The 9,923-nt window shown below is 37.6% G+C and overlaps 1 protein-coding gene across 1 annotated transcript in view; it reads left to right on the top strand.

Moving 5' to 3' along the window:
* Positions 1-2,608: 2,608 nt before the first annotated feature.
* Positions 2,609-9,923, top strand: part of stox2b (storkhead box 2b) — a 91,840-nt gene continuing 84,525 nt past the window's right edge. The window contains exon 1 of the mRNA XM_051127648.1: positions 2,609-3,479. Coding sequence (XP_050983605.1) covers positions 3,152-3,479 — 328 coding nt within the window. The 5' untranslated portion in view covers positions 2,609-3,151. The remainder of the gene's footprint in view (positions 3,480-9,923) is intronic.

Genomic DNA, 9,923 nt, shown 5'->3' with positions numbered 1-9,923 from the left:
GAACATCACAAATCCTGACAAGCTGTCAGGGTCATATTTCACCCTAAAACTAAGAGGGGGAAAAAAAGGGTTTTGAAGAATATTTTAAGCAACTCTGGCTCCCAAATTCTCATTAGCATAATGGAAAAAAAATCACATTATTGAAATTCAGAACATAAGTAATTCTAAAACTACTTATATCATAGTAATTTAATGTTTTATATTTATTTACGCTGATTTAAATGAAAATTATAGTATTTAGTATTATATAGAAAATATAAAAAAAATTACATTAGATGCATTATGGTATTGACAATTTTAGGCAAAATGTGCTTGTTTTAAAAGAATGTCTTTTAAAAAATGACCTGGACATGTTTTTGTGAGATGTACACATTATAATTTTATTATTTAATAAATTAATTAAATAACATATACACATAACACCTGTGATTGTGGGTTGAGCTTAGATTCCATATAATAAGTGCCTCTGCTTTAACTGAAACAAAGGGAAACTGTTGTGGAGCAGGCTAATTTAACATCCTCCTGCAGGTTAGCAACATGCTCACCGTCTTCATACTCAAGCATTAAATTACACACCACCTGTGGCTATTATGAAACAGGAGAAGCGAATAGCACAGCGGAGACATGTTTACATGTCTGAGCCTGAGTAAAACAGAACAAAACCCTCAAACTGTCATCTCTACTACTTCTAGCTGTAATAGATATTGTGTGGTAGTAACATAAGGTGATTTTCTCCAGTCTGGATGCCATAATTGCATTGAAAAATTTGTAACTATGTTTAGATTTTTTTCTTTCCAATTTGTTGCAATAGATTAATTTGGGATGGTGAGTGGGATGCATCCTCAGCTAACAGAGTAACACAAAGTTGAAAGCTGTGTTCAAGGGAAATGAATTTCCCTTATATCAGAGTTTATGTATATGGGATTTACATTAATGGTGAAGGTCAAACTGTATGAAGCCAGGAGTCACTCTGCATACATACATGCAGTTGTGTTTGTCTCTTTCATTGGATTGGAAGAATTTATTCAATGGAATATTTTGTGTGTGTGTGTGTGTGGTTTTTTTTTGTTTTTTTTTCCAGTGTGCATCACAGCTGTATGAAGCTGGACGAAAAGACATGGTAATCAGCTTCGGGCTCCAAAGTTCTTGTAAAAGAAGTTTTTTGGGAGCAAAATACTATAGTTACAATGCAACAATTACGATTACAGGTTATATATAATAAGAAGACACATCCCATTATCACATAGAGTGTCAAAATTAATTTATTTTGTCAAGTCTAATCTGTCAAATCTGAACTTAATTGTGACACTGCTTGGAGCCTGTGAATCGGTTCAGCTAATGATTCGGATCTTTAATTATTTAAAGGGATAGTCCACCCATATCCCATGATTTACTCACCCTCAAACCCTCCTAGGTGTATATGACTTTCTTCTTTCAGGCAAATACAATCAGAGTGTATTAAAAAATGTCCTGGCTCAAGCTTTATAATGCAAGTGAATGGGTGTTGTGATTTTGAGTCCAATAAAGTGCATCCATCCATCATAAAAAGTACTTTATTGAATTTTAAAATCTCAACACCCATTCACTGCCATAGAGATTTTCACAACATGTCATTAATCAGCCATATTGGCGTCACTGAATGTAAACAGTGCCACTTAACCGAATGAAACTCAGATATTTTGCTGTTTATTACCTCTGAGAAATGGTCAATTATTGTCATGTTTTGGGCTGTACTAATAGGTTGGGAAAAACATTTGGAGTGCTATAAACTGTCAAAAGTTGTAACAAATCAAGGAGAAGAGTGCAAAAACTGTCTGAGGAACAAAAGATGTTTGTGGTTGGCAAACTGAACCAGGATTTCCAGGTCAAGAATCTTAAAAACATTTGAGTTTGTTCTTATCATTTCCAGTCAAGTAAGTGAAATATCTTAATTAATACTACTCGTACATATCTTTACCACCTATTAACTCTAGTTTGTCAAAATATTTGTGGTTTAGACAGCATAAGTTAGCAGAAAAAAGTATTCACACACATACATTAACCGTACAATATGGCCGTGCATCCGGCCAAATAGTGTTATAAGTGCAACCCTCTAAAAGCTTGGAAGAGCCAGGACATGTTTTAATATAACTCCGATTGTATTCGCCTGAAAAAAGAAAGTCATACACACCTAAAATGGCTTGAGGGTGAGTAAATCATCTAGTTATTTTCATTTTGGGTAACTGTCCCTTTAAGTTTAAATCACTGACAGTCAACTCAGTGAATAACAACTTAATTTCACTCTGTTTTTCAAAACAAAACTATCGTATGACTTCACACAGCTTGAAATATGTCGCACTTGTCGAGTGGACCACTTTTGTGGTGATTTAGTATTATTTTTGAGGCTTTATATTTTATTGCAATTAAAACGTATTCTTTAAATTTCTTTATTTTGTGCTTCGCTGTACGAAAAGCGCTCCAAACGGGTTTGGAACGAAATGAAGGTGAATAAATGACAAGAGTCTTTATTTTTGACTGGCATTTTGATTAGGGATTGCGCCTGCAGTACCTCTCCTCCGCCTTCAGAGGGCATCGCTATCTGAGCTGCGGGAGCTTCAAGGTAATAACCTGCTTTACACACCGTAAACCACACAGGCATCGTCACGCACCGGCCTGCAGGGATCCACCGCATCTCGACGAGGGAAAAAAATAAGACGAGAAATCTCATTTTTGCCTTTGACACAAACCTATTTTTCATCCAGGGACGTTAAGATAATGTTTTTCTCCATCCCGCATCCCTGCTGGAAGAGGATGTCATTATTTTCACGCCGTTGTCTCTGATCAAGGTGAGGAATGGATAATATGCGGCGATTTCAGCGGAGAATAACATGATCACCTGCGTATTTTACCCTTAAAATGACATTTCGCATCCACCCGAGCCTTTGTTTGGAATTATAATGATCTTATCCTTTCTATATCAGCATAATGCTCTTTTATTACAATAATTGCATCACCTTATACAGGCAGGTCAAATGAACTAACGCGCAAACGCGCTCTTTGTCTGGTTGCGGGCGCGCGCTCAATCAGTCAATCAATCAATCCATCGCCTTATTTGCGCTTCCACGCGCGTGGAATGCGTCGAGTCTAACGAAGAGCATCTTCGAGAGGATCAATGGAGCCTTTCCTGCAGATCGCGCCGCACTCGCTGGCCATCGTGCTGTCGCGCGTCGTGGCGGAGGACGCGCCCGGGGTGACGGAGAGCGAGGAGCCGCCGCACCATCACACCGGCTACGAGATATTCGCCGACTTCAAATCACTGAACATGAAATATTTCTGGAATAAGATGGTGGCCGATGCCATAGCCGAGACCTTTTTCCTGGGCTGGATAGATGAGCATGTGTTACTGATCCAGGGGAAGGAGGATCACCTGGAGGTGTTGAGGGAGGCTTGGATGAGGAGGTCCCTCAAACCGCCGCAGGGCTTCGACATCAAATACCTCGGTAAGAATCACCTATATGGTGCATATATGATGTTTATACAACGATGAGGACTTCATCAGTGGCCAGTCTTACTCCTGGAGGTCTTTCATTAAAAAAGCACCATGGTATTACCATAGTTTTGAGCATGGCACCAGGGTAGCGCCATTGGTTTTTGGCCTTGTTCTATGTCATTTCATGCCTCTGTTTTGGCTTGTCATGTTGTATATCAAGTACCCTTGTATTATCATGTTGTGTCACCCTAATAAGATATTATTAGGGTTTTTGGACAAGCACCATGGCAGTGTCATGGTTGTTTGGATAGGTGCCATGGTAATTTTATGGTTTTCGTTAAAGTACCTTGCAGCACCATGCAAATACAGTGGTCTTTAAATCTTACAATCATTTACCATGATATATATAAAAGTACCTTTGTATTATCATGATGCTTTTGACAAGGTGTTATGTTAATGCCATGATTTTTTGGATATTTGCCATAGTTTCCTATAGTTTTCTTTGACGTACATTGCAGCTCCATGACAGTCATTCAGTGCCATTTGTACTTTTTGGACATGTGCCATGGTAATATAATAAATAATAATAATATTCATGTATCTGTTCATTGCTGATTTTGTTGGAACACCATGTAAATGCCATGGTATATGAGTATTTTTGTATATTAATAGATGTTTCAGAGTTTTAAGTTGTATTTCTAGCTGAAATCTAAAAAAAAAAATGTTGTAATAATAATAAAATAATGTCTTTTATAACGTTAGATCTCCAGGAATATGATTGACCACCACATTTAAAGGTTCTTTTGAGTTGGATATGGGATTATTTTATTAATATGCAAGTATTGTGATTTTTTTTTTTTTTTTTTAAATGAATATTTTAATGTTTTTAAAAATATGACTTGCTTGTGCTTTTTGTTCTGTGATGGGCACTGTAGAAATCAATATTTTTAAGTTTTTATTTTTTTGTTTGTTTTTCGGCTGTGTTCAAACCCAAAAGCGGCTGCTTTTCTGTACAGGCAGTCAAAGATTTAATGTTTTTGTAAGGGGAAATCTGGTCTACAAGACCATAATGTCAAGTTCAGTGATCTACAAAGAAATAAAGTGAACTGTAACCAAGCACATATTTAAGAACCACAATTCTTTGTAGAAATGATTATCGATTATGCTTTGTCAAAAAAATGAAGTCATCTTAGTAGATGCCTTCCTACTGTCGCATACTCCCCACAAATTCAGCGTTTTTCAGGTTTCGGACACAGCCTTTGTTTTCAGCTGTGAGATATTGAGGAATTTGATCACCTGTAACCCGAAACCTTCTTGTGATCATTAAGGCAGAGGATGCATGTGTTTGTTCTTCTCTTAAAGGAACAGGCCTTCAGAACGCCAGGGGTTGTGCTACTGCACGTTGTGAGAATTCTAGTTCACATCTAGTCTTAACAATTCTGTGTTGAAGTTGTGAATGAAGCTCACAGACTCTCATCCTCATCAAGAACCCTGACGTTCGGCTTCATTATTCAGACTAATTAGTGCAGAAAACTGCTGTCCCATATTCAGCCCCATGGACACACACTGAGGACAGCAGCGCTCTTTATCTGTAGCCATTACTGTTCCTGCAGCTCTGTAGATTGTGAGACAGGTCTGTGTATTGTGGCATGTTCTTAACAGAGTGAAGGGAAGAGGAAGGAGCCCTGGTCCTTGACAAACAGCAGGTTTTTGAGGAGTGTCGCTGTAGGCGTCAGGGTTTTCTTTCTTCTGTCCTACTCTACTTGCATCTCTCTCTCTCTCTCTGTGTCCCTGATCTCCTGCCCCTATTTTTGCAGGAGAAAGAGCTATGCTGTATCCATCTCTTTGTGTTTGACATGTCTAGCGGAACAGCCACAGAGTTGTGGAGGAAAAACCCTCTACTGATGGACAGAGACATTCTTTGCATGTTTACTTCACATAAAATAGTTCATTTTGATATTGCGTTACAGTGTTTGAGGCAAGAAAAAGAGTTCAGAAAGTGGTCGTTCTGATCATTCAAGAAAAGAGAACGTGTGTTTTCAATGGTGGTTCTCAACTGGATACCTGAGCAAACTTTCAAGGGGGCCTCAAGATGACTCACCCTGTAAACCCGTAAGACCTTTTCTTCAAAAAACATAGTGGGCATAGAAAATACTGTTACATCAGTGGCTCTGCTGTAATTTTCTAAAACTATGAGAATACTTTTTGTGCGCATTAAAAGAAAAAGACTTTATTCAACAATTCTTCTCCTCCAAATCACATCTTACACCATTATCGAGAGTATCTCTGCACGTAAACAACACATACGCCAGGTTTTCTTTATGCCAGGGTTTCCTGTGGAATTGGGCAACTTTAACATTATTGCCATGGGTTGTTTTTCATGTCTGCGGGTTGAACTAAACCCAATAATGTGATATTTAGCCCCTGGAATGCTAATTTTGCCCAGGAAATCCTGCCAAAAACATGTATTTTACCCCCTGGAACGCATTTTTTTACCGGGGCCCCCCTCAAAATTCCATTGGGCTACTTTTGGGCTAGTTTTGAGTTGCAAATGGGCGGGTTTTGTTGTGAAAACCTGGCAACCCTGACTTACGCATGGTGTTGCTGATGTAGATCATGTATATGCTGGGCCTTGTTTATGTCGGTGTTAATTTTGACTCCAAATTTTGATTTAGTCTTAGTCATAGTCTTTTGACTAAAATGCCATTTAGTTTTAGTCATATTGTTACTTGATTAACATCAGTGTCACAGACAATAGCAGCTAAATTAGGCTGCTGTCTCTTTAAATCCGGATACAATGCACTAATACACGTCTGATATTCTATCAACTGTTTACGTTCACTTAAGACATAAGTGAGTGTGTTCACTTGAATACTCTTCAAAATGGACAATTTGACATCATTTTGTATGTATTTCTCCGTTCATGAGACGTGGAAGAGTATTTGTGCTAAGTGAGAGGCACTGCTTTGGGTGTCTGTGCTCAGAAAACCGGATCGAATTGGCTTCTCTTTTGCATCGTCAAATCCGTTATCCAATTGTCTGCTCTTTTCTTACTTCTTACTTATATTGACATTTTTGAATGCTTTATGAGATGAGTCCTCAACAACAGGTTGACATGCATGCAAGGCTAAAAAACACTTTAATTGTCTTATGCATTTATTTTTACTTATTTGCTCAACTACTCCCAAATGGTTCGCTCAACGATTCATTTCCTCCTTTTCATAAAGATAATCTGCGGTGATTGTTCCCATGACCCAGTCTGTTGTGATCGGTCTACTGCGTGCAGTGCGTTTTGGAAACGCCCATCACCATTACATTAAACTCCCAAACAGCCATGGTATATGTGTTAGCTCAACACAGAAATGTATTAATAAAGCACTGCAGTTTGTACATCAACATATTGCTCTATTCTTTATCAGAACTCCAAGTAATAACAACGTCAAACATCCACTATTCATTGACACATTTCTAGACAATTGCAATTGAAAAGATATTGCTGTTAGACGGTTAACCAGTTACCTAGAGACCTACAAGCTGCGCGGAGTGAACACAACACATACAATTCTATGTATTTTGCATGCTGCAGAGTATATGAGATCGATAATTTTAAAAGGATTACTCCCACTTTCAGAATAAAAATACCTGATCATTTACTCACCCCCATGTCATCCAATATGTTCACGTCTTTCTTTCATCAGTCGTAAGGAAATCAAGTTTTTTGAGGAAAACATTGCAGGATTTTTTTCATATAGTGGACTTCAATGGTGCTCAATGGATTGAAGGTTAAAAATGCAGTTTCATTGCAGCTTCAAAGGGCTCTAAACGATCCCAGCTGAGGAACAAGGGTTTTATCTAGTGAAACGAACAATCATTTTCCTTAAAAAAAAATATATATATATATATATTTTTTTTACACTTTTTAACACAAATGCTCCTCTTGTCTAGCTCAGCTCCGCACTTCGGGTCAATACAGTTTGGGTATGTCAAAAAACTCCCATCTCGTTTTCTCCTCAAACTTCAATATCGTCCTTCATCGCTGATTTTCGCCCTTTTTTGTAAAGGGTGTTTGACCCTCCTTGCGTGTTCACTTTGTAAACACTGGGTCTGTACTTCTGCAGCGATGTAGGATGATTTTGAAGTTTGAGGAGAAAATGTGATGGGAGTTTTTCAACATACCCTAACTATACCCTAAAAAATTTTGCCCTCAAGCTGGGCTCACACTACAGGATTGTTAGCCCGATTTTACTCCGATTTTCCTCTCCAGAGATTTGGAGCAAAAATCTTGTTGAGCGCCAGTGTTAATTTCGTTGACGAAGACTATGACGAAAAATATTCGTCAACGAACATTTTTTACAGACGAAAACTAAATAAAAACTAAATAAAAAGTCAGATATGATGACGAAGACGATGACGAAATTTAACTGACACTTTAGTCAACGAATAAAAACGAGAGGAAAATGTTGGGGCGGGACGAATGGAGAAGAGATCCAATAAGAACTACCCTTTTGTGGGGAAATCCAATCAGAGCGAATCTTTTGAGGGCAGGTTGATCTTGGCAAAGTCCATTTTCAAAAGCCACGGTTTTCAAGTTATGAGGACGTTTGTTATACATTATATTTAGTTATACATTATACTTGGATGCACAGTCTTAGTTACAAAGCTTTGGTTAATTTAAGTTGACTTTTCTCGTTAGCAACACGCTAACGTTTTGTGCACGCGGTCCGAGGGCAGCGGTATGTCTCATGAACAGACAGACAGACAGAAATGTCAGAGCTTGGTCTAGGATGTCATATGCGTTTCATATAATTCAGGGACAATGCATATCTTTTTCAGGGAGCATGTATATTGTTCAGAGAGAGCAGGTCTTATGGTTATTTTTGTGAAAAAGGCTAATGTTTTTGACATTTAATAAAATAAATGTTTTTTATTACAACAATTAGATATGTGCCTGTATTCTCTATATGCTTCCATATATTGTAATATACTTACAATTACGTGAATTATGGAGAAAAATATGCTAATATTTGGTCTACTAAAACTAGACTAAGACTAAAAGACTTAAGACTAAACTAAGACTAAAACTCTTATGATATTTAGTCAACTAAACTAGACTAAGACTAAAAGATTTCAGATGACTAAAATAGGACTAAAACTAAATGGTGTATTATTCCAAAGACTAAGACTAAGACTAAATCAGAATTTGCTGTCAAAATTAACACTGTTGAGCGCCTCGATCGGTCCCGATGTTCGACGCGGATTATCTGGTAATGTGAGATGTTCACAGATCGAATCTTGCACCTCCCGATCTGCTCTCACACAAATCGGGGCATTTGTAAACGTTAGTTGCTGAAATAACGATCTGTTGCGTAAGATCATGTGAGGCGCTCCTTTGGCATGATATTCTTAATAATATCTTGAAGTGTGTGATGCGACACGATTTTCAAATCTTGTAGTGTGTGCATGTTTAAGATTTCAGGGAAGATAATCTGCAAAGATTCTCCTTATGTGTGCGCTGCAACCAGATTTCATAATCGGTTAGGATTTTAAAAATCCTGTAGTGTGAGTCAGGCTTCACAGTGCAGAGAGGGAGAAAGGGGGGCAGGGGTTTGCGTGTGCAACAAGTGGGCGGGGAATATGCTAATGTTTCAAAACTCGTTTTCATGACTCGGTTTTAATTCACTTAAAGCTGTGTCACACATTGCATGAAAGGTAATTTTCAAAAATAGGGGCACTTTAAGACATTTTTAAAGATTGTTTTTTTTTTTTTTAACTTGACGCAGCATCTTTAAGATGCACTTTAGCACGAATGGTGTGAAGCAGGTCGATTCACAACACAGGAGCCAAAGAGGTTCAATGAAATGTGTTTTGCTGTATCAGCAGTGTTTTAAAGTCACAATGAAATGAAAGTAGTGATAGATCTTTTATTCTGCATTGTGGTGTATCTGAGTGGAACAGATTATCGAAAAAGGAAAAAATGTAGGGTGGGGACTTGGTTCTATTCATCAGTTGTTGATGGGATTTTGAGAAGTGGCCAATGAACTGAAAAAAAAAAAAAACACAAGCTTGTAGTTGATTGTAAAAAAAGTGGCAGGGTTTAAGAAGACTAAATGTGACCCTGGACCACAAAACCTGAAGTAAAGTCTTAAGCAGCACAGGTATATTTGTAGCAATAGCCAAAAATACATTGTATGGGTCAAAATTATTTTTTTAATGGCAAAAATCCTTAGGATATTAAGTAAAGATCATGTTCCATGAATATATTTTGTAAATTTCCTACTGTAAATGTGTCAAAACTTAATTTTTGATTAGTAATATGCATTGTTAAGAACTTCATTTGGACTACTTTAAAGGTGATATTCTTAATATTTAGATTTTTTTGCACCTTTAGATTCCAGATATTCAAATAGTTGTATCTTGGCCAAATATTGTCCTAACCTAGCAAACCACACATCAG

The sequence above is a fragment of the Labeo rohita genome, chromosome 14 (assembly GCF_022985175.1).
Source record: "Labeo rohita strain BAU-BD-2019 chromosome 14, IGBB_LRoh.1.0, whole genome shotgun sequence".
In the NCBI taxonomy this organism is placed as follows: domain Eukaryota; kingdom Metazoa; phylum Chordata; class Actinopteri; order Cypriniformes; family Cyprinidae; genus Labeo; species Labeo rohita.
Note: the sequence above shows the minus strand (reverse complement) of the source record. Positions and strands in the feature narration are given on the sequence as shown.